Source organism: Ambystoma mexicanum, chromosome 9 (genome assembly GCF_040938575.1).
Source record: "Ambystoma mexicanum isolate Mex_15411 chromosome 9, UKY_AmexF1_1, whole genome shotgun sequence".
In the NCBI taxonomy this organism is placed as follows: Eukaryota; Metazoa; Chordata; class Amphibia; order Caudata; family Ambystomatidae; genus Ambystoma; species Ambystoma mexicanum.
Genome location: NC_090931.1, coordinates 1,494,198,929 through 1,494,222,297, shown reverse-complemented (window position 1 = coordinate 1,494,222,297; position 23,369 = coordinate 1,494,198,929). Strand labels below are relative to the sequence as shown.

At 46.0% G+C, this 23,369-nt stretch overlaps 1 protein-coding gene across 1 annotated transcript in view; it reads left to right on the top strand.

Annotated features, from left to right (window-relative positions):
* The window catches only part of LOC138487523 (zinc finger protein 850-like), a 237,314-nt gene extending 214,301 nt beyond the window's left edge, over positions 1–23,013 (top strand). Inside the window, exon 7 of the mRNA XM_069614022.1 lies at positions 18,316–23,013. Coding sequence (XP_069470123.1) covers positions 18,316–19,305 — 990 coding nt within the window. The 3' untranslated portion in view covers positions 19,306–23,013. The remainder of the gene's footprint in view (positions 1–18,315) is intronic.
* Positions 23,014–23,369: the final 356 nt, after the last annotated feature.

The following is a 23,369-nucleotide window of genomic DNA, read 5'->3' as shown; positions in this document are numbered from 1 at the left end:
TTGTGGCCCTGCCTCTTTGAAAATTGAGGAGAACCATCTCCGGTTCCAGAAGCACCTCAAGACCTTCCTCTTTTCTTCTGCTTTCTCTCCTCCTCTCCCCTGCTGAACTCCTGGCTGAAATTGAAACTGCACTGGTCACCTGGCTACCCTCTGTTCTTGGGCTCATGTCCCCTCCCCGCCAGTTACACAACTGCACTGCCCCTGTGACAACCCTTGCACTCTGGGGCTGTTTCTGTATCCCTACACCCCCCTACCAGCACTTGACACCTGATGTGTGCAGTTACCCTTGCACCTGCCACCAGCAGGCCACACTTCTTATTTATTGTTCTTATTGTTTTTATTTATTTACTGTTTATCCGATGTACTGCACTTCCCCTCCCCCTTTCCCTCGCACTTTTCCGCTTCCCCACCTCCCCTGAACTTGCGCGATCTCATTGTCACCTGGCCTAGTAAGATCGTTGTCTGTCTTCCCTCTGATCCCCTCCCTTGCCTCATCGCGCCTTGAAACACTTGTGTATAGGTGCGTTATAAATGCCATATCATATATCATATCATAACAAAGTCAGTAGGCGGACAAGCACCTACACGACATGGTGTAGGAAAGGCAGTAAACTGCTGGTGGGAAAAGCTGCCAAGATGACCAAAAGAGGCTCGCATTCTCTCTGAAAAGCGTCTGGTGGGAGCTATAAGGAATTGTCAAGAGGGTAGACACTGTCGAACGAGGAGGAGGAAGACCTCCTCCTTGTCTCGGTTGGAACTGAACTAACTCTTTTCTTTTTTTCCTTTTCTTCGAGACCAAGAAGGTGTTTAAGGCATCCTCCTGATCTACATTTGAAACAGTGACATTTCCTTTTCTTTTGAAACTGAGAAGGTTCTCTTGTTTGTCAGGAAGAGGGGGGCATCCTCCTGACCTATCTTGGACCTGGAACTATCCTTCTTAAACCCAAGACTGTCTGTTTTGGCTTTCTGGCATCAGGGGGAGGGATTCATCCTTAAATTGTTTAGTGGTTGTATTAGTCAAGGGACAGAATAGTAGTGGGGCAGAGAACAGACTTTTCATCCTGACTGCCAATTCCCTAGTTTCTGTAAACAGGTGGGGCTGCCCCTTTAGAGTTGGGGGTCAGTTAGGCTGGTTTTCTGAAACTCTGAATACGAATTCTTCAGTTAATACCTCTGTGTCCGACTCCTGCTTCTGATACCCCCTCACAAGGCCCCATGTTTTTGTGTGAGATATTAAAATGCCTTTTTGTTTGCCAAGTGTGAGCCCATCCTGTGGCTCAAATACCCTTTCTGGGAACAATATGCGGTGCCATTCCAAACTGATGGTTCTTAATTCCAAGGCCAGTTCCCATATATTTCACTAAGCCATACCAAGCAGGGGATTACAAGCTTGAAAATCAGTACAAGTTCCCACCAGAGACAGTGCACAGCACAGGCATGTTGCAGATTCGGTTAAAATTAACAGAGAATTCTTTTCAAACATGACTGAACAAATATGGAGGGGAACTGTCCCTCTTTGGTCTACATGGGGTCAGCAAATATGACAAATCAAGAGTGTTTTCACATTGGACATTGCATGTAGATTTCCACATTTAATGCATTTCTTAAACTACACACAGTTCCAGTTAACATGCATTAATGCTAACCTTAGTTTATACCCTGAGTGGATGAAGGTAAAAGTTGAGTTCTGGAGTGCATCAGACAGAGAAGAAAAGGAACGCAATAGCACCAAGCATATTACCTGTGTCTCAGGGGGACCTGTATTGTGGTTCAAGTGAACTAATGCAATAAAAAGAAAGCAGGGACCGGATTGGGCCCATATTGTACTTGGAACTCCCACAACACTTGAATGACTCAAGCGATATCCATAGGTAACCTGTGTGAAAAATGAATGCTTTCACAATGTCACCTGAAAGCCTGGATAGATTTATAAAAGAAAGGAATGGGACATCTATCATGCAGGCTTTTGCTGTTCTGTGGTACACACAGAGTGAGATTGTCAGGTCGTCAGCGACCTGCACCACTCTGACCCTAGAATACCTTGCGAGGAGGGGCCTGCGTCCATGGTATGTAAAAGATATACTTGGTCGCCAGCAATAATGTAAATCCTGCAGACTGAGGGTGAGGCGGTGCAGCAGGGAATCCATCCGACAGATTCTAATGATCAAGCGCTAGAACAGGGCTTCTATGCGCTAAGTGATGTCATTACAGATGTAGTGGGATTGGTTCAGAATGGACTGTCTCTTATTAGAAGTTGCCAAGCAGCAGCAGTAAATCCCTCTGTTGTAACAGACTTTCTTGACACTCTGAACAGAGGAGTTCCAGATTGGAATGTTAATTTTTCCTGGCCTGAACACATAGATGTACTTAAATTGTCCATGGTTGTAATATTCAAGGCAATATCAGGTTCTACATTCCTTTTGCTCAGTGTGCTTAAAAGAGGTTTTGTGGCATTATCTGTCTGGGTACCTGAAGTGTACACTTGGATTTTGCATGGTGTTTTAAATATACCCCTTCAAACCACACCTTCTATGGTTTGTCAGGAACTACATTCCTGGGGAAATGTGCACTTAACACGCGGGTTAAGGAACACTATGTTGTGTCATACTCGCATAAATATATTTCACCTTCAAGTCCTGAGCTAACACTGTACTTGTTACATGATAGCTGTACAAGTGAATTCCTGTGAGAACAGCACTGAATGTGTGTTCTATCTTACACCTATTGCAACATTCCACAGTCGGGTACACAGCTTATCAAATGGGTCCCATCGTATGCATTTCAATACCTCATGCTTGAAGTTGTGATACCAACCCTTATCACTGCGAGCCCACAAGTTAAATGCTGTGGGTTTATTCTCAATCCATCTGTGCAATCCCAATAAAAATTCCTGCCCTAGCCAAGTCTTAATTTAAAGCATTTACAGTTTCCAAAACTGAGCCTGTGTTTGGCACGTTTCTAGAAGATTTGCAAAAAGGTGTGTAGCAGCGAGGAGTCTTACCTCGAAACACACTCCAAAGCGGTTATGCAGGTTGCATCACTATTACCTTCTCAGGGTACAACGGAAGGGGCTATTCAGGCATTGGCTGGCACTTCCTAGTTTAGAGGCATGAATTCAGCTTTCTCTGCTGTAAGGAACTAATGGTGGCAACAGTAAAGACAGACACAAGCGATCACAGTTCAAGGGTGTTTATGAAGTTGTATTATGGGTGCGAAAAACACCTACTCTAAACCTAAATCTAAGATGGAAGCAAGTTACGACCATCAAAAATAATAAGGCAGTCCTAGTGACGTCTTGACAAATAAAAAGGGCCTATACTAAAAAATAACTATTGCCTATCCTTGCCACTAACTTACAAAAATAGTGTGGGATAATGTTCATCAGAAAAGAAAATGATAAGTCAGGATGGTATAGATGGGTCTCCCTTCCCACATTTTAAGCACAGGACAAGGTAGGACTTCTGAGCACAGCACACTCCTGGGCCTCTCCAGCACAAGGTTCACAATTCCGTTCAACGATATCAGAACCTTCAGGTGCCAAGTCTTTTTTCTACAAAGTCTCTTGCCTTAGTAGGCTGGCTCGATCAAAAACAACAAACAAACAAAAAGGTCCTTCGGTGATCTTGCACATCGGGCGATAGTTTTTTGCCCCTTAGACCTCCCTACACTGGGCCCAGAACCTTCTTGCAACGTGCGCTTCCCTCTGCCGGGTTCACTTTGGCCTTTCACTCTAAATATCAATACTATCAAGATGCAGGATTTACTTCTCTTAGCTTTTACCTTGGCATCCTTCCGTTCACATAGCCATCTTTTAGCACAGTTCATGAATTTCTAACATAGTTCATGATTTGCTTCATCTCAACAGAAAGCGTGGTTTCCCTTCTCCTAGCTTTCTCTTGGCAATGGGTCAGAGACTTTCGGTTTTAGAAGGGATTTGACGTGACCCATGTAGGACCACTGTGACAACTCATGCCGGCACTTCCTAAGGCCTTCTGTTACTTGCAGTTTCAACACCAAAACAAAAGGGGCCAGCGAGAATCCTGACCACTCAGCAGCTGGCCCTTCTCTGGACTTTCCCAAAAGTTCAAACATACACAAGTTCTTTGTTCACAAGTTTCTTGTATTCACATAATGTTGCTGATAGCAAACCGACTATGTTGAGCCCAAGGTTGCAATCGGCTTTCTCTGACGCACTAGCTGTGCTGAACCCGTTGGCTTGTCTTGCTTCTGGAGTCAAGGACGGTATCACGGTAGCCAGCATGCCTCCCCGTCTGTGCTATCAATACGGGAGGCCCCCGTGCATCGGTGACATCTGTTACTCCACACATCAGCTGCACATCCCGGTCTTATGTTCCCTTTGCCGGAGGCTTTGCGGGTCTGGGTTGAAAAGGGCAAAGGCAGTTCCCTCCTTGTCGTTCTTTCAGCGCCTTTCGTCTCCATTTGAACTGCCGTCCTGTAATAGCTGCTTCCTCGTGCGGTTGGCCTTGATCGTCGTGTGCTCTCGTGCTGCGCCTTTTTTCTCTGTGGGGAAGGTAAAGGGCTGTCAGGTGTGTGTGATTGTCAGTTTCCTGACTCTGTCAATTGCCTGACTCTGCCTGACCCTTGTGTTGGGACATGTCAGGTAAACGGCTCTGGCGTTAGTCCGCTGTCTGTCACTTTGTAAGAAAGTGTTCATGTCAGAAGGCGGGCGGGGTTAGAGCTTCTAAATATCCTACAGAGTAGGATGGGGAAAGCGTGTTACAAGGAAGGCGGTACCGCGTCTCAACCTTCGGTTTCCAACTTCCACTCCCTGAAAAACCCCTCATCCAGGTGATCCTGCCCCCACTGATCCACCCCGAGGAACTGGATCCAATAGCGATGGCCATGTCCTGGCCACCTGGATGACAGATCTCTGGGGACTTATGGGTGAGACACCTCACACTGCTGTCACTGTGTTTGCAACTAAAGCACTCATAACGGGTCTGGAAACATTAAACACATTTATTAGAACATTGGCATTCTCGCTGACCAGTTAGCTGCTTGTGATACTTGCAACACTTTGGAATTTCACTCCTGTGCTGTGCTAAACACTGAATCCTTTCAGAGCTGAACAATGCAGACGTCTTGGCTTTGTGCAGTATTCTCAATTTGAACAACATTTTATTTTTTCCTTGATTAGCAAGAAATCTACAGTCAAAGCCACGACCGGATGTGCAGTTCGTTCCAAGGAGTTCAGTCTCCCCTGGAACATAGAGGTCAGAGTTGCACACAAAACAGTTGCATCTTGGCAAGATCGACTCCCTAAAGCTCTGCCCGAGCACAGAGACGTGTGTGGAATCCAGAGGTGTTTCTCTCTAGTGTTTTACTGTGACTTTATAGACATCCCGCCAACCGCTGAGGTTCACCATGCAAACTTGACTGTGACCAAAGGGCCCACAGGAGGAAAATAAAGAATATGTCTGATTGCTACAGCAGCACAGTTGCAGAACAATGTGGAACAGATGCCCAGTTAACAAAGCCTGATTCAAGCCGAATACAGGATGGCACCTGATTCCTCCTTAACTTATCCCTTAGGCCTCTGGCAGCGACAATTTTTCTCGAGACAATGGTTTTGCCTAGTTGCAGGAGTATATGGGTGACCCACTAAGGCTCCCCATCAAATGCAGAACAGGATGGGGCGATCCCATTAGTTTGCAAAAATCTGGAACTCAAATTCTGTTTGCATCACCACTGTGTGTTTTTGGCACACTTCAAGGGAAGATTGACAGCTGATACTGATTTCAAAGAGCCTGCGTTATTGCTGAATCCTCCTATAGTTGAACCACAATCTGCTTCCAATTCACTGAAATTGTACCGTATTTTACCTCAAGGGCCAAGTGTAAGCACATGTCACACTTACACACTAGAGAATCTGACTCTACACATTACGGTATGCGTAATGGGACCTTATATATTGGTGTACCTTAAAGACCACCAGTTTAAACTTCGGACAATCTACAGCTTAATAATAATAAGCTTAAGATGTTAATGTTAAAGGATATTTGTACCTCGCACTATCACCACTGGAGTGGTCCCCTGACGCTCTGGCGGCTCTGAAAAAAAAAGGGAAGGAGGAGGGCGAGTTAGCGGGAATAAGCTGGAAAAGTGCAAGAGAGCAGTGATGTGCTGTTGGCGGCCTCAGCCCGGTGGGTCCGTTGGCTGGGCTTGGGGTGCTTTCCGTTTGGTAGCCGTTGTGTACTGTTGTGCAAGTCTATGTGTGTTTTGTTTTGTTGTTGCAATGTAGTGAAGTTTGTGCGGTTTGTTGTGCTATAAAGTTGTGGTTGTGTTTGTTTAGAGTTTGAGAGGTGTATGCAGAGGGGTGAGATTGTTAGTCAGTTGGTTATTGATTCATGATTGTACGCTTGGTCCAGGGTCGGTGAATCGCATGACAATCATTGACTCACATTTATATCTAGATGTTGTGCAGACTAAACTTAAGAATTCCATCTGAATGTGGCATATGCTAACATTTACTGTTCTAGCTAGATGTGGCGGAGGCCAAACTTAAGAATTCCATCTAAGTGTGGCATATGCCAACAATCATATTTCTAACTAGATGTGACGCAGGCTAGGTTGAGGAATCCGTCCAAGTGTGGCACATGCTAACATTCACAGTTCTATCTAGATGTGGCGGAGGCCAAACTTAAGAATTCCATCCAAGTGTGGCATATGCCAACACTCACAATTCTATCCAGATGCGACGCAGGCTAGGTTGAGGGTTCCGTCCAAGTGTGGCACATGCTGATATTTACTGTTCTATCTAGATGTGGCGCAGGCCAAATTTAAGAATTCCATCTAGGTGTGGCATATGCTAACAATCACATTTCTATCTATATGCAACACAGGCTAGGTTGAGGATTCTGACCAAGTGTGGCACATGCCAACATTTACAGTTCTATCTAGAGGTGGCAAATGCTAAACTTAAAAACTCCATCTAAGTGTGGCACATGCTAACAATCACATTTTATCTAGCTGCGACGCAGGCCAATCTTAAGAATTCCATCCAGCTGTTACATATGCCAACAATCACATTTTTATCTAGATGCGACGCAGGCTAGTTTGGGGATTCCGTCCGAGTGTGCGCATGCTAACATCCACAGTTCTATCTAGACGTGACACAGGCCAATCTTCAGTTCTCTCTAGGTATGGTTCTAGTTAACATTGTAATGCATTCACATTTCTATCCAGATGTGACACAGGTTAAGAATTCCATCTAAGCGTGGTGTATGCTAACATTCACATTTCTATCTAGTTGCGACGCAAGCTGAGTTTAAGACTTCTCTCTAAGTGTGGCACATACTAACAATCATGATCTCATTCAGATGAGATGCAGGCTAATCTTCACAGTTCCTTCCAGGTGTGGCACTAGTTAACATTTGGCAAGAAAGTTAGTATGTGTTGCAAGGCAACATTTACATTCCATTTACAGTGGTCACAAGTCTTCTGAGTATGCATTGTGTAAATCTATGGCAGTCTATGCTATGGAAAGGTAAGGTAGAGTGGCAGGGGCTTTCTGGAGTAGAGTAATTGCTCTACACCCCACCCATGCCACACTTACAGTTTTTGTTGGTGTCTGCTGACTTCCTTGGCTTTCGCTGTAGACACTCTTTAGAGCCGCCCCTTGCCTGGGGCCTTTAGGCGAAGGGCTGCCGGGCAGAGAGCTGCCCTGGGGAGGTGGGTTATGAACAGTGAGCCAGCCAATCGGGGAGGGGAAAAGGGGTGGTCTGGGAGGGACGCGGGGGAAGCAAGGGAAGCGCAGGTGGCGATCCGAGGCATGGGGGCAGCCACAAAGGGCAAGATGTTGCTCCCCAGGGCCCAGGAGGGTCCTGGGGGGAAGGCACTCACCTGCACCTCTAGATGTAAAGGAGGGAAGCAGGGTGCTGAGCGGCCGCTAGGCCAACAAGCACAGAGGCTCCACCAATCAGGGAAGGGGGAGGGGCGGGAGGAGGGAGAAAGGAACGCGGGAAAGCAAGGGAAGCGCGGGTGGCAATCCGGGGCATGGGGGCAGCCTCAAAGGGCAAGATGTTGCTCCCCAGGGCCCAGGAAGGTCCGGGGGGAAGGCACTCACCTGCACCTCTAGATGTAAAGGAGGTAAGCAGGGTGCAGAGCGGCCGCTAGGCCCAAAGAGCACAGAGGCTCCACCCATCAGAGGAGGGGGTGGGGCGGGAGGAGGGAGAAAGGAACGTGGGAGAGCAAGGGAAGCGCGGGTGGCGATCCGGGGCATGGGGGCAGCCACAAAGGGCAAGATGTCGCTCCCCAGGGCCCAGGAGGGTCCTGGGAGGAAGGCACTCACCTGCACCTCTAGATGTAAAGGAGGTAAGTAGGGTGCAGTGCGGCCGCTAGGCCCAACAAGCACAGAGGCTCCACCAATCAGGGGAGGGGGTGAGGAGGGAGAAAGGAACGCGGGAAAGCAAGGGAAGCGTGGGTGGCGATCCGGGGCATGGGGGCAGCCTCAAAGGGCAAGATGTTGCTCCCCAGGAACCCAGGAGGACCCTGGGGGAAGGCACTCACCTGCACCTCTAGATGTAAAGGAGGTAAGCAGGGTGCAGTGCGGCCTCTAGGCCCAACGAGCACAGAGGTTCCACCCATCAGGGGCGGGGGTGAGGCAGGAGGAGGGAGAAAGGAACGTGGGAGAGCAAGGGAAGCGCGGGTGGCGATCCGGGGCATGGGGCAGCCTCAAAGGGCAAGATGTTGCTCCCCAGGAACCCAGGAGGCCCCTGGGGGAAGGCACTCACCTGCACCTCTAGATATAAAGGAGGTAAGCAGGGTGCAGTGCGGCCTCTAGGTCCAACGAGCACAGAGGTTCCACCCATCAGGGGAGGGGGTGAGGCAGGAGGAGGGAGAAAGGAACGTGGGAGAGCAAGGGAAGCGCGGGTGGCGATCCGTGGCATGGGGGCAGCCTCAAAGGGCAAGATGTTGCTCCCCAGGAACCCAGGAGGACCCTGGGGGAAGGCACTCACCTGCACCTCTAGATGTAAAGGAGGTAAGCAGGGTGCAGTGCGGCCTCTAGGCCCAACGAGCACAAAGGTTCCACCCATCAGGGGAGGGGGTGAGGCAGGAGGAGGGAGAAAGGAACGTGGGAGAGCAAGGGAAGCGCGGGTGGCGATCCGGGGCATGGGGGCAGCCTCAAAGGGCAAGATGTTGCTCCCCAGGAACCCAGGAGGACCCTGGGGGAAGGCACTCACCTGCACCTCTAGATGTAAAGGAGGTAAGCAGGGTGCAGTGCGGCCTCTAGGCCCAACGCGCACAGAGGTTCCACCCATCAGGGGAGGGGGTGGGGCGGGAGGAGGGAGAAAGGAACGTGGGAGAGCAAGGGAAGCGCGGGTGGCGATCCGGGGCATGAGGGCAGCCTCAAAGGGCAAGATGTTGCTCCCCAGGAACCCAGGAGGACCCTGGGGGAAGGCACTCACCTGCACCTCTAGATGTAAAGGAGGTAAGCAGGGTGCAGTGCGGCCTCTAGGCCCAACGCGCACAGAGGTTCCACCCATCAGGGGAGGGGGTGGGGCGGGAGGAGGGAGAAAGGAACGTGGGAGAGCAAGGGAAGCGCGGGTGGCGATCCGGGGCATGGGGGCAGCCTCAAAGGGCAAGATGTTGCTCCCCAGGAACCCAGGAGGACCCTGGGGGAAGGCACTCACCTGCACCTCTAGATGTAAAGGAGGTAAGCAGGGTGCAGTGCGGCCTCTAGGCCCAACGAGCACAGAGGTTCCACCCATCAGGGGAGGGGGTGGGGCGGGAGGAGGGAGAAAGGAACGTGGGAGAGCAAGGGAAGCGCGGGTGGCGATCCGGGGCATGGGGGCAGCCACAAAGGGCAAGATGTTGCTCCCCAGGGCCCAGGGATCACAGATCACGAATTCCATATACCATATTCGTTTTGGCAGAAAGTCCAGGCCCACTTTGTGGTAAATAATGATTAGAAATGGGCTTTACAAAAATCTGCATTTATATATTTAGGCCATGACCAGAGGTAGTAAATAATCTGACTAGTTCCTATTAAATGTATTTATTAATTTGCTTTTCTTAGCACTTTCATTTATATTTCTACACTCTATGGTGAGTTGGAAGGAGAAGGACATGCTAAGGACATTCTAGAATATCTTTAATGAAATTTATAAAAATAAGGCCGATCTTTCACTTTTGATTAAAGGAATACCATACTATCTAAAGGAATTAAAGGTGCTTGCCACTTGTTGGGGTATCCAAAGTAAAAATATCCTCTGTCCAAACTAACTCTACCTGATCCTACCACAATATATAACTAAATAATAGGGCAAGCGAATGTCTTTTCTTACCCTTGTCTTTTCTTCTCTTCTGATGGTCTTTCAATATACAGGTTTCTCTTTGATACAGATATGTCTTAATGTAATCTTCTTGGATAGTCTCTTTGATCAACTGTTGTAGGTCTTGAAGGCGAGCGTCCCCCAGATAGCACGATCCTCCCCACAATGAGAGACAATAATGGACTCTACCAGGATGGGAATAAGGCCAAGACAAAGTGCGGGTGAGCGTAAATGGGAGTTTATCGATCAGGATAGGGCATGCAAAGAACTCTGCAAACTCCGAGAGCGCTCTGTCTGACAATAGCAAAGACAGGCGTATATATTTACAAAAAACGTCATAAGAATTTGCATACTATAGGGGGCACAAGTTTGTGGGGATTGGGTGGCGACGACTAGCTATAGGTGCTGCTGCGATGTGGTTTGCCGCGGCTGGAGGACGTCACTGGTTACCCTCGTGGGTTGGGGTGGGCCTGGCAGGTCAGCTGGGCTCATCCGGACGGTGTTGTTGTGCCAACTGTGACCAGTGTCAGAGATGAATGTCTTTCCTGACTTTCTGCCCTAGGGCCACGCACACCGCAGTCATTCAACCTTGCAATATTATCTTCCCTGGTAAATCTTCTAATAGGTTATTCTACAGGTTAATGCAACACAGGAGGAATGCACCTAGAGTGGGGTCTGTTGGCGGTTCATCAATACATGGTTACCATCGTCCTGTTGACCGGGTATCATAGTTCGTGGGGTTGGGTCTCGGGGCATGGGACAGGCGGTCCGTGTTATCATGCCTTGTTAGAAGTCATTATGGATGTGTTCCTGTAATGTTGCCATAATATTGGGTGTCCTAATTTTACAGGGGCCATTAACCTAAGGTGAGCCAGTGGGTCGTGGAGCCTAAGAAAGGGCGCCTTTGGATCTGTGTTTTAAGGCCGGGGTTTACTGCTGGGTTGTAAATAATTCAGGTGGCAGGTCGTGGCCTTGGGTACTGCGGGGGCAATGTGAAAGCTTGAAGCGGCTCCAGCCGAGTTGGGGGAGGTGGAGCAGCGCGGCACAGGCCTCTGCTTTTTCGTCTGGCAGGCTTCACTGGGAGGAAGGGGGAATGGCCTTGCATGTGCTCACAAAGGTATTTTCCTCGTGTTTTGCAGATTTTAGGTGGACGAGACATAAACATTCATATAATATACAATACTCATTGAGTCTTTCCAAAGCTCACGTTTTGACATTGCTAGTGCCATCCATATGGCCAATTTGAGCACATTACTTGTACACTACGTTTTTAACGACTACAATATTTTGTTATATGCTTATACATGCGCGGTAAGTGAGGTAGTAGTAAGGTTGGTGGAGCACGCAGGAACAACCCGCCAATGAGACTGACGGCAGTGGCACATAGTGGGCTTGGACACACATATGGTGCATTTTCGTGCACCCCTTACATGAGCCCTCAATATGGTTGCATTTGTCTTCCTTTGCACTCTAGCAGCATTAGTTCAGTTTTGGCGCGGGACCGTGGGGTGCAGTCTTCTCGATAACACACATAACATGAAAAACCCCCGGGATGCTTGTACCATTTGCGCATAGCTACAGGGATGTGGGTGCTTCATCCCTAATGTCATATGAGCACCCATTCTGCCATTTTTATACTTTTTACAGGTTTTTTAGTCAGAGAGGTTGTGGAGAGAACGCTTCCATCACAGGTGGTTTGCTCATTAGTATTTGGGGACTCTGCTTTTGTCAGGGGACCTTTGTACAGTTCTTTTCCACCCAGGCCCTGCTGGCCGGGTCATGCTGGAAACAGCAATACACTGCGGAAGGTGAAATGTTACAGTGTTGGTATCTAACACTAGCTCATGTCCGTCTGTTCGTGGGAACGGGCTCTCAGCGGATCTGCCAGAGAGCTGTGGCCACAGGGATAATTGAAACTCTCCAAGGGTGGGGGCCACGCTGCGGTGCACAGGGCTCAAACCATCTATATTAGACAAAATGGTTTCCGAAGCCTAGCTAAATTCATCAGGTTTGGTCAATGTCTTCAGCCAGTGGCCCATCCACCACCTGGGCCCTGGTGGTAGGGGGGACCCCTGACGAGCCATGGACCTCACCGGGGGAGAGGATGCAGGGGACGGGGGGGGGGGGGGGTCTTTTGGACCAATCCTCCCTTACAGTCTTCAAAAATACTCTTGGGTTTTGTGCTTTTTGTGGTACTATACCTAGAATATCTTTACTTCAGATTGTTCCTCACACTCTTGTCATAACTTGCAGACTCTTCCCAGTCTTTTAATTCAGGCTTTCCTGATTTGGGTTCATCTTGATGCGTTTTTAGGCATTCCTTGTCATGGATTCTCTTTCTTAGGCTCTTTCGTCTTTTATCTTGCTCACAGGACAGTTTTATTTCCTGTCTCTCATTACGTGATTCAAAGTTGGACTTTTTTTGAGTATGAAGGCCGTAGGGTACCTTCCCTTCCTCCCAGGGCATTTGTTTCTAATCTCTGTTTGTTCCCCACTTGGGTTGGTTAAATCCCTCTTTTATAGGTTTTTCACATCTGTGGTTAATTGGTCTTTCTAGTGCAATCTCATTCTCCGGACTGGGATGTGTTTCTCCCTTCATATAATACCCGTCTTCCACGACCGGCTTATTCGTTAGTTGCAATCTTGGGTCTTCACAATTTCAATTAGACAGGCTTATGTTGAAGCTCTCGTTCTTGGGACTGTGACAGGTTTCTTCATACATCGAATGGTGCCCCGTAGGCCTCCCGCTTCTTCTGGTTCCTCACTTTATGCAGGGGAAGGTTGTAGGGCCCAGCTCTCGCTCATCCAATGCTCTCCGGTATCTGGTTCCTCGCTCTTCCAGCTCGTCGGCTTCCCGCTCTCGGTTCTTGTGGGTTACTGCTGTACGCAGTTGGTGGCGATAGAAAGCTATTCACGCTTCCAGCAACGGTGATCTCTGTGTCGTTCTACGGGCATCCTGCCCAACATGCTGCAAGTGTGGTCACGCCACCACTGGGTACATCGTTGCTCTCTTCCTCCTACCAAAGCTCTTCTTCGCAGTTGCACACGCTGGGCCTCCGGCATCTTGCACTGGCATTCTGCATCTCATTGAAAGCAGCTGGCTCCGCAACCTGCCTCGGCTCCAACTTTACGAGGCATGATGATATCAGGGGGCTTTCCGGCTCACACTACTCCCCTAACCTCCTTCGCTGACTCGTCCCAATCTAAATGCAGCCTGAGCAAGTGCCATTGTACTTGCGTTGAAAGATAAATTGCTCCAACATTAACGGTTTCCTTTCTATGAGCTCCCGGTCTCCTGCCTTCTTATCTACTTATCCCGTGCCCTTCAGGCGTTCATGTGGCGTGTGACTTCTGCATACGACTGCTGACCTTGTGTGTGTTTGTCTCTGGCTCTTGACCTGGTCTATATGTTTACATGGTAGCAAAAATTGGCGGCTAGCAAGTTGGAATATTTCAACGTCCTTTCTTAGAAGTCAGCAGAGTAATCTCCTTTTCCTTCTCCATATTGGGTTCTTTTAGCATTGCCTTCAGCCAAATTAAAAGATGACTCACTATTCCTTATAGCAGACAGTCCCATGTATGCGGCTATGTTAGCTTTTCTAGGGAGTTCCTTACAGAAACAGCAGTCCTTGTCCCCAAACGGGCAGTCTCTCACAGGGAGATCCCACTTGTCTCGAACCCTAGGAAGGGTCTCGCACAGCTGGCTCAGCTCCCTAGCCTCACAGGGGGAGTCTCCCCCCTTGGGTAGAAGGGACGAATACCTGGGCTTTGTCAGAGCGATTATGTGCGTACTCTGCAAAATATTTCCAGAATTGTATTGCATTTTATAATTGATTAATTATGAAACAATTGATCAAAGTGTTCATGCTTTTTTTTGTGCCAGCAATATAGACATCTTACATGAAAAACATAGCTCCTAAAGGGCTAATGGGGGTCTCTGGGTGCTACAGCACAAACCTTGTTTTTACACATAGCCAAATGATTTTTTTATTTTGCCACATGCACACTTCCTGGTCTATTCTAGCTGTCTAGTATGTCCTTATGATTACGACCTCATCCATAATGACGTCATCAACTCAAATCAGTGGGTTGAAGATGGCTGTAACAGACTGCAAAATGTGAATAAGACATAAGCATGTCATATGGTGTATAAAAATGTACTTCAGCACAATGCTTTAGAATGTACATGGCCCCTGTGACTTAGAAAATTTCTGTAATTACAGCGTACATCTACACATGATTGAGATGGAAACTAACGGCACAGGACTTAATACAATATATTACCTTGTTTTCTGTCCACTTGCAAGAATAGACTGAGGAAAGCTGTTCCTCTGAGCCAAGCAGAAGACCATGTCTAAACCTTTCTGTTTAATGGATTTTTCTCAAAACGCAGACCTTGCAGTTAAAACAAAAAATATTAGTCAAAGAATTCCCAACTACTGCTTTTAGCTACAGAGTTCAAAAGGTGAAGGCACAGGAATCTAATATAGAGGAAGTCTCTGAAGACGTGATCAGAAAGATAAATTACGTAACAAACTTTTTAAAGAACTGCATGAGCTAATGATATGATATTTTATCTATATAGTGTTTCAGGGCGCGACGAGGCAAGGGAGGGGTACAAGGGAGGACAAAACAACGATCTTACGAGCCCCAGTGGCATTGAGAATGCGCAAGTGCAGTGGAGAGGGAAGTGGGAAAGTACTAGGGGCACGGGAGGAGTGGAAAGTGCTGAACACCTGATCGAAACAACAACAGGTAGGGCGGCCAGCAGGTGGCAGGTGCAAGAATAAGGTGCAGACAGCGGGTGTCAATAAGTGCAGGAAGGCGACTGTAGGGTTGCAGATGCAGACCTACGTGCAATGGTTGCCAGGAGGTAGTCCGGGTCTGCGGCTGGGTGGGCAGGAATCTGGGCCCGAAATCAGAGGGTAGCTAGGTGCCCAGTGGCGAAACAGACAAGAGATCAGCAGGGGAGAGGAAGAGAGAAGGCAGAAGCGAAGAGAAAGGTCTTGAGGTGCTTACGGAACCGAAGATGGTTCTTCTCAAGTTTCAGAGAGGCAGGGAGGCTGTTCCAGAGGGAGGCCCCAGCCAAAGAAAGAGACCTACCCCAAACTCGTTGCTCGGAGAAGCGACTGACCCTAAAGGAGTTGGAGGTGGAGGAGCGAAGAGCTGGAGCAGGATGGTATTTCCGAAGGGAGAGTTGGAAATATTGCAGACACAGGGCCCAGAAGGCCTTGTGGACAATGCAGAGGGTCTTGAACTTAATCCTTGCAGCCACTGGGAGGTGAGTTGACAGAAACTGCTGATTTTGTCTGCATGGACGAAGTTGCGGGACATGCAGGAGCCTATCTGAAGACATGCATTTGTTCTCTGTGCTGTCAAAAGTAAATGGCACACAATATTATTAATGGTTTCTTGCTGTTCAACTAATGTTGGGTTTTGTGTCTGAAGATGCTCATGGAGTGTAGCTATATGCATGTATATTTATTTTCTTAGCATTTTAGGAGCTTATCAGTACTAGGAGGTAAACTCTGTTATGAAGGATACTTCCCTATTGTAACTAATTGTGCTTCTTTAGTGAATGCTTGCATTGCACCAAGGTCTTTTATTTTTATAAGTACCTGTCGGGTGTGCATTTATCACCAAGGTGCATCCAAATGGTGTGTTCATACACATTGATTTGTGGAAGAAGCTTTTTCGACAAATGTTTGACACAGATGTCTTTGGTATACAACAGTATTTAGTTTCTATTGTGCGTCACTTTACCCCAAACAAATCAGCATATATATTGCATTAAGACTGGTGTTGCCAAATCTCCACAGAGTCCTATGAAATTCAAGAATGGGGATTTACACTGCTGTACCACCGCTTTAATCGCCTGTTAATACCACGGGACCACATGGCTGTAATAGTAATCAGCGGATTTACCACCAAACTCGCAGTGAAGCCCATTATGTAAAATTCTTCCACCTCAAAACCTTATCTGGGGCACAGAGGAGTATGCAATGACTAGCTTACACATCCCCAAAACCTTAACTTGGAGTCAATGCTGTAAATGGTACTATAGGTGTCCAGTGGCAGCAGGACCCTTGCTCTACACTTTTTTATGTAGCATTTCATGTAGGGTTCCTCCAACTTCTAAGCACTGTGATCATTATTAACTCACTCAATATTCACTTTACCATCTTCTGAAGAAGGTTAGGCTAACTCGGTCCAGCCAAAGTCTGACCCCGAGATTGGATATAGATTTTGGTATTAAGCACTTACCTCTCTGCACAATTGCAACAAACCCTGGAATTCCATTAAGTAGTACAAGATCTAGGAAATGAGGACTTTCATGAATGATCAAAAGACAACACTGCAATCAAACCTCCAAACACATAAGACAAGTCCTGCTTGGTTTTCTTTCTGATCAGCCTGGTTCGGTTATGTCTTAAAAATTAAAACATATACAGAAGTGACTAAATGTACAGACGTTTGTAGAGGAATAATGAAAGGCACATTGAGTGACAGCATCCTGCATAATATTAGCATGCATGATCTGCTGAGGTCCATTGCATACCTTTTCTGTATTAGGAGGGGAGTGTGCATCCCTCTAGCCGATGCTGTACCTGTTCTATGCGAGGAGACCTTACCCAGCAGAGAACCATTCCTTATCTGTTGGGAATCTTCTATCCTTGCTTTACCTCACACTGATGTACTTCTTCTGATATACATTATGAAAGCAAACATTGCTGCTGTCCTCACTCGCCTTTTCAGTTTGTCTAAGGGAAGTTTTCACTGCTCCTACTTAAGCTGACTTGTCCTGTGTAAGAGGAGTGCTCAGCTGTAAGAGGGTGCTTGTGCTACAGCACCCCATGCTCTATCTGTTAATTGTTAGATAAACCTGTTTTTCTGTCACGATGTGGACCGCCGCCACATGATAATTATTTCCATCTAGTTTTTACTTTTTCCACGCGTCTGCTGGATGTCACATACTTGTTATTCCCTTGCGAAGTAGAAAACTCATTTTACTCCCTTGAAACCACATTTACTGTCAAAGTTTAAAAATAGGGAGTAAATTACTTACACCTCAAAATCCTATCTGGAGCACTGTGTACACAGGTTAGTGGAGTAGGTGTATTTGAGTTAAGAAGTAGTGGTGAAGAGGGTCCGTAATGTCACTGTATCCTAATATTTCTCAAATTAATTGTTTTAGCTAAAGATAGAAATGTGATTGTGGCCCTAGACTTTCCTGTACGAGGATTCAATTGATGTAGTGTGGTGGCTTCTTTTTCACAGTATTACAGAGAAAGTGTGACCAATTTTAAATCTTCTTTATATTTTACAAACATTTGGCACTCCATACTGTGCTCTAACTACCTCCCACGTGGACAGAATGGATACTTTGAAATTGGCACTGCCTTGTATTTGTTTAATACTGTTTCTAGCTACAATGTCACATGTAGAAAGTTAACCTTTCACTTTTAATCTACAGGTGACAGTCGGAGGCCACAAAAGACAAACCAGTGACTTATGAAGATGTGCTAAAACTAACACCCTAACAACAATTATTTGGAAGAAAATATGAGATGTTCCAGATCTCTGAAAATGAAACAAGAAGCCTGATGTGTTAAGGAAGGAATCATAAGAGCCAGGAACCCAACTGCTTGAAAAGGTGATCTCCTCCGTCCCACATATTTCAAATGTACATCATGAAGCACCAAGAGTTGAGTAATCTGACAGATGAGTGTCCAGATAATTACAGGAATTGAATGCTTTCTAAAAATAAGTCAAGTACACTGGTAAACAGCAGTCCTTGTCCCTGCCGATCTTAAGAAGAAATGCAGTCCAACAGCAGAGCTCATTAGCTGCATAAACTGAAAGAGGATATGGACTACATCGATGTGAAGCACAATGGAGAAACCTCATTTATAAATGAAAACTGATTTCCCTGGACAAAATACTGATGGGAGAGAAACATCACTGCTATGTGTTGTCAGGATGCAAGGCTTACCATGAGAGAGCACACAAGGGTGGATAATATAACCCATCATTGAAACATCAAGTTATGTATATGGAACTACCTATAGAGGTGACGCACACAGGAGAAAAACCGTATCAGTGCACTGAATGTCAGAAATGCTTCAGTCGTAAAAAAAATCTTGTGCTGCATGAAAGAACCCACACAGGAGAAAAACTGCATCGATGCAAAAAATGTCAAAAAGGATTCCTTAATAAAAGCCATCTTATGATCCATGAAAGAACACACACAGGAGAAAAGCCTTATCAGTGCACTGAATGTCAGAAAGGCTTCATTCGGAAAGACAGTCTTGTTTATCATGAGAGAACACACACAGGAGAAAAACCTTATCAGTGCACTGAATGTCAGAAAAGCTTCAGTCTTAAAAACATTCTTATTCGTCATGAGAGAACACACACCGGAGAAAAACCTTATCAGTGCACTGAATGTCAGAAATGCTTCAGTCTTAAAAACATTCTTATTCGTCATAAGAGAACACATGCAGGAGAAAAACCTTTTCAGTGCACCGAATGTCACAAGTGCTTCAGTCGTAAAAACCAGCTTGTGCTGCATGAAAGAACCCACACAGGAGAAAAACCGTATCAATGCAAAAACTGTCAAAAACGCTTCATTAGTAAACGCATTCTTATTACACATGAGAGAACACACACAGGAGAAAAACCTTATCAATGCTCTGAATGTCAGAAATGCTTCATTCGGAAAGACAGTCTTGTTGATCATGGGAGAACACACACCGGAGAAAAACCTTATCAGTGTGCTGAATGCTGGAAATGTTTCAGTCATAAAAACATTTGTATTCGTCATGAGAGAACACACACAGGAGAAAAACCTTATCGGTGCAGGGAATGCCAGAAATTCTTCAGCCATAAAATCAGTCTTACTCGTCATGAGAGAACACACACAGGAGAAAAACCTTATCAATGCACTGCATGCCAGAAATGCTTCAGTCGCAAAAACAGTCTTACTCATCATGAGAGCACACACAAGTGAAACCCCTTATCAGTGCACTGAATGTTAGAATTCTTCAGCCATGAAAAGTCTTATAGTGTGAGAACACACACAGGAGAACATCCTTATCAGCTCAGTGAAAGTTATAAAGTCCTCTTCCAGAATAACAGTCTTATTCATCATGAGAGAAGCCATACTGGAGGAAAAACATCATCAATGCAAAAAATGCCAAAAGGCTTATTTCATACGAGTAATTTAATGAACACATGAGAGATCACATACAGGAGAAAGAAAATACCACTGCACTGAATCCCAAAAAATATTTATTTGTATAACAAATCTCATGCGTCATGATAGAAAACACAGGATTAAAACCATACAGTTGCGCTGAATGTCAGAAAACATTCATTAGGAAAACCTCATATTAATCATGAGGAAATGCTCATTGGCCACAGCATGTATCCGTGCACTGAATGCCAGAAATGCTTCACTCCTACAACTGGTCTTCTCCATCATGAGCAAATGCACACTGGAGAAAAAAACATTTAATTGTGCTTAAAGTTAGAAAACATGAATTGGGAAAATCTCTTAATCGTCAGAAGAGAATGCACATTGGAGAAAAACAATGTATCGGTACCCTAGATGCCAGAAATGTTTCGATTGGAAAACCACTCTTATCCAGCGTGCGCAAATGCTCACTGGAAAAAATCCATATCTGTGTGGTGAATGCCAGACAAAGATTAGTCAGAAAATAAAGCTGACTGTCCTTGAGAGATCACATACGAAAGAACAAACCACAGTGAAGCAAATGTCAGAAGTGTTTTCTGTGGCGGATCAGAAGGCGGCGGGAACGTGTTAGACATTTTCACTGTATAGTTTATTTACAGTATAATAATGCCCATCTTTCCCTTTGACTAGGCAGTGTTCCCTACCTATTTTGCTAGCTAAGATGCTCATCAGTCAGTGTGAATGCCCAGAAGAAGTCCATCCGCTGTCCACATTTAACCTATTTGACTCTACCACTACTATAACTAACTAAGGCCAGGGGAATGACTCCCTTCCCCTAGTTGCTGTATTCTGTCACAGTTTTCTGGGTTCAATTGATCCACTCAAAAGATCATCTGCAAATCGTCATCGTTATCATCTTTAAGTTCTAAAATTCTCTTAGAGGGCCGGTAGTTTCCATTTCCTCACTTTTAGCGATTCTCTTAGTTCTGTGCAGGTTTCTTCTCTCTCAGTTATGAGGTTCGATCCTGCTCTCCTCTTGGATGTTTTGGTTGCTCAGTTTATACTTTTAGTTCACCTCTTCCCACGGTGCTCTTTCATGTATGAGTCTTAGTTTCCTGACTTCACGTGTGTCTACTCCCCTAGTGTCTCTCTCTGTTTTACTCGCTTCCTTATCGTTGGGATATGGGTTGACTTTTCCCAGAGTAATACGTTTCAAAGTTTATTTCTCTCCCACTTTGTGGCTTTTGTATTTTTCCTGCTCTCAATAACAAAGTTCTGTTTTATCAACTTATTTCCACTTGTTTTCACATTAGTACTGGGATGAGTTTTGCTTGACTGGTAATGTGTCACTCTTGACCTTCCTGTATCCCTGTTTCCCTCGTCCCCTTATTGCCATCTGTTGTCAGGGTGAATGTCGCCGGTGCCTGTAGGACGTTGGACTCTCTCTTGGTATCTTCATAGCTTTGCAGCTTACTTTCCGCTGCGTCTTTCTCCTCCGTGTCACGCTCTCGCCTTGATATGATTGATGCCTTGACTCTGATCGGGAGTTGCTTTCTCCCATTGGTGGTGTCGGCATTGTTGTGCTGGTGGGCTGCCCACCAGGATTGCTTCATGGTCACGCCACCGCCGACCTCTCCTTTCGACCTTGTTCGGATCTCTTCTGTTTCTCACTGCTTTGGTTTACGTGGGCTCTGCTTTCTGCGTTGACTCCGCTTCCTTCTGCTCTGTTACGTACAGGGGCCTTCCCTTGATTGTCTTGGAATTCTGCTCACTCTCGGCTTTCCACCCTTTTCAATCTCCTTGGCACAGTTCATTGGAAGTTCTCACTCAAAGGGATAGTGGCCCTCATTACGACCCTGGCGGAAATCGCGGTGCAAAATGCACCTTGGAGCACGGCGGAAAGCTGCCGATAGCGCCATGGGGGTTGGCGGATTTTCCGCCCCATTCCGACCTTGGCGGGGCGGTAAATCCCCATCCCCCATTTTACCCTTCCCCATTCCCATTTTTGCCCCATAGGGTATAATGGGAGTGGGGAAGGCGTTAATTACGCCACCTCAAAATACGGTGGCGTAATTAACGACAAGGTCCCGTAGCGCCATGGATTTCTCCGCCCGGAAAAACCAGGCGGAAAACGCTCCATGGCGCTACGGAATATCGTAGTAGGGCGGACGGGTCCGCCGCGAATAACGCTGGCGTAAACCCACTCCGCCAGGGTCGTAATGAGGCCCAGTGTCATTTTCTTGTCGTTGATAATACAGGCTCAATGTATCTTCATGTAAGTGATACACTTTGGTGTATTATATAAGCCATCACTTGGTGGGCATCAGGAAGCTCTTCATGGAACTCCTTGTCCCCAAAGGGGGATTCTGTCCCAGTGCGGTCCCACTTGCCTCAACCCCTAGCGATGGCTCACCTCTCTAGCCTCACAGAGGGGGCTCCCTCTTGGGGAGAAGGGCGAATTCCCCCTATTCTTCACATTTGTTCCAAAGAAAGTTGCTTCACATTAAAACACACATTAAAATTCAAAACTTGAGAACCTATAACTAAGAAACCCTTATACTGATGAAGAGAAAATGGCAGTGCACTAAACACGTTTCAGTCGTAAAACCATTTAAAATTAATATGAGAGAACCGACACTGGAGAAAATGCATATCAATGCATTGGATGTCACAAAATATGCAGTCGTAAAACAAGACTAAAATTACTTGAAAGAATGCATACTGAAGAGTAAAACAGCGGTGTAAAATGTGTTGAATATGTACAACATAATGAGCAAGATAGCTTAGACCTAGTAAAAAAGGTACTATCAAATCAAGATAATGTGTGATGTTCAATTAGAACAGGAAAAGTGAAAGAACATCTTAAAATGCCCCAGAACTGGAATAGGATATGTACTGGTGATGTGCCCGACCTGTTCCTGAAACAGGGATCAACTGTGCAATGGGACCAGTCTTTGTGGAAAGTGTATCCATTCCAGCCGCCTCAATGAACATCAGCCTGTCTCACGGGAATGACATTACATCTCGCCACTATGCACTCAAACCCATCTGGGGGATTATGCCCGGTGCATTCTAAGCCAAAACCAAACAAAAATCCCCTCTCAATATACCTATCAACAGTGGCTTTTGAGATTTCAGCAGTGTATTAGTGGAGACCTTCGCAGTATCATGTAAAATTGCGAGGGCACATATCCATGCCTGTAATCATTGCAAAACAATACCCTTGATGAAGGCTCGAATGTGAAGAGCTGAAACTAGTTGGTTTTGGATTCCTTAAAAGAAAATGGGCATAGGAATGGTGTGCATTTATTTTGTTGTTGCTTTTTTATAACTTTTTTTGTCATTGTCACTAAACACATGCTGTGATGGTGGAAACGTATTATCACCAATCGGGCACTAGACCTTTTTTTGGATGCTGCAAGGATATGTTGATAAAACATTTATTTTGAAAAAAAACTTGTGTATTTACAAAATTAAAAAATGAACTAATAAAGAATATTCATTTTTGTATACATTTCAAAACCCAGTAAGGATTTTTGTTTGTTATTGGATTACATCTCGCCAAGTCATAATATATTGCTTCCTCTAGTAACTCTGTCTACCCCAATCTATTATACACTGAAATAGATGTGAGCAGGATGTACATGGAGAATCAAAAACATAACAGAAATGGAAAGAGCGGCCAATAAAGAAAGCCTTACTGAACCAATAACTAGTTAGACCTCAACAAAGCTGTGATGGGCCTGTGTGTGAAAATCTGCCATCTCGGCCAGAACAGGCTCTAGAAGGCCTATATTGGAAAAGCATGCATCCAGGCTTGATGGAGTTTAATAAAAGTGCAATGAGATGTCGGCAAACAATCCTTCCACAGAACTATG